The following is a 1,392-nucleotide window of genomic DNA, read 5'->3' as shown; positions in this document are numbered from 1 at the left end:
CCCATTTATTTAATTATTTTTAAAGACTGACCTTCCACAAGATGAAGTTCATTAACATCGGTGGGCTTGATGAAATACTACAATTCTCCAGACTTAACACATCCCTTTTCAGAGCCCTCATATCCCACTTGCGTTGCAAGCGGTGGGTCAAAGTGGGGTTCCATCACTGTGTTTATCAGTTAACATCTCTTTCACCTACATAGATAGCCCAGTAATCTTAATGCCCCTGACCTCTGTAGTGGGGTTCAAGACATTTACTTTCTTCCTATACTTTTGACTGGTTTAGAAATAACCCGAGTTTGCCACCTGCTGGCAGGAGCATTCACTAAAGCCAAACCAGTCCTAGAGCAGATGCGTTTCTTCCGGTTGGGAAAGAGCTTTCCATCAGCCGGTTTCTCTGCATTTTTAAGATTATACTAACAGAAAAAATCAGGAGGAAATAAACCAATGGCAGGAATTTAACATACTCTCCAGGTCTTACGTTGCAAAGCGTCCTCTGGGGGATTAACAACTGCGTTTAAGAGAAGACTGCTCTATGTGCGGAATGATAGTTCGCTATTAACACCAACTGACGTTAGTCTGAATAACCAGTCAGCACCGTTTCTATGTGATGAAACAGCTGAACATAGCATTTTATTTAAATCAATCACCCTGGCACTCTTTTTTTGGGAAGACGGTGCTTTACTACAGTATTACAAGCCTGGAAGTCTCATGTCATTATCTTCAACTACTGTACAAAAGCATTTAGAGGTAGTTGCAGGTGTAGCAAGTGTCTTTGTGAATAAAAAGGAGTCCTGCAAACATCCTGTGGCCTCTTACCTTTCACATACTCACTGGATGGGATGGAGCCATATTTCATGTTGTCACCTGCCACGGAAGGCTGCCTGTCCTTGTAGGGTTGTTCACTGCCCTGGCTTCTGTATTGCTCACATAAATAGTCGCCTGAAAAAATGGGTGCTCCCTTCTTCTCCTGTGTCTGCTTCTGGAGACGAGAATCTAAATATTCTGAGAAGTCTTTCAGTTTCCTGATGTGTTTCTTCTTTTTCTTCTTTTTCTTCCGTTTGCGATTGTCATTGTCAATGCGGAACACAAGGCCATCCAAATCGTGAAGTCTGAAGGAAACATGCAAGTGAAAAATAGGAAAAGAGATGTAGCATTTGATGCGTGTGTGAAATGTTATTTATTTTACCACAGGTGATGACTTGCTGTGCGTCAGCTATTTGGTGGTAATTTCTGCACATCTAACTTTAGATGCAACAAACAGGCCCTCCGACTGAAGGACAGAAAATCCTGGTTTGTACACAAATCCTCACAGGGGCTAACTGTGAAACATGTAGAATTAAGCATATATAATTGTTGTCACCTAATCAAGAAGAGTGTGCAGATGTGATT

General features: G+C 41.7%; 1 protein-coding gene across 1 annotated transcript in view; it reads right to left on the bottom strand.

Moving 5' to 3' along the window:
* Positions 1-199: 199 nt before the first annotated feature.
* LOC104410302 (ubiquitin carboxyl-terminal hydrolase 42-like) overlaps positions 200-1,392 on the bottom strand; it is a gene marked incomplete at both ends in the record, with an annotated part of 4,925 nt that continues 3,732 nt past the window's right edge. Inside the window, 2 exons of the mRNA XM_010020426.1 lie at positions 200-231; positions 827-1,112. Coding sequence (XP_010018728.1) covers positions 200-231; positions 827-1,112 — 318 coding nt within the window. The remainder of the gene's footprint in view (positions 232-826; positions 1,113-1,392) is intronic.

Source organism: Nestor notabilis, unplaced genomic scaffold (genome assembly GCF_000696875.1).
Source record: "Nestor notabilis isolate BGI_N333 unplaced genomic scaffold, ASM69687v1 scaffold10538, whole genome shotgun sequence".
Classification (NCBI taxonomy): Eukaryota; Metazoa; Chordata; class Aves; order Psittaciformes; family Psittacidae; genus Nestor; species Nestor notabilis.
The sequence above is the reverse complement of the archived record's forward strand: the minus strand, read 5'-3'. Positions and strand labels throughout refer to the sequence as shown.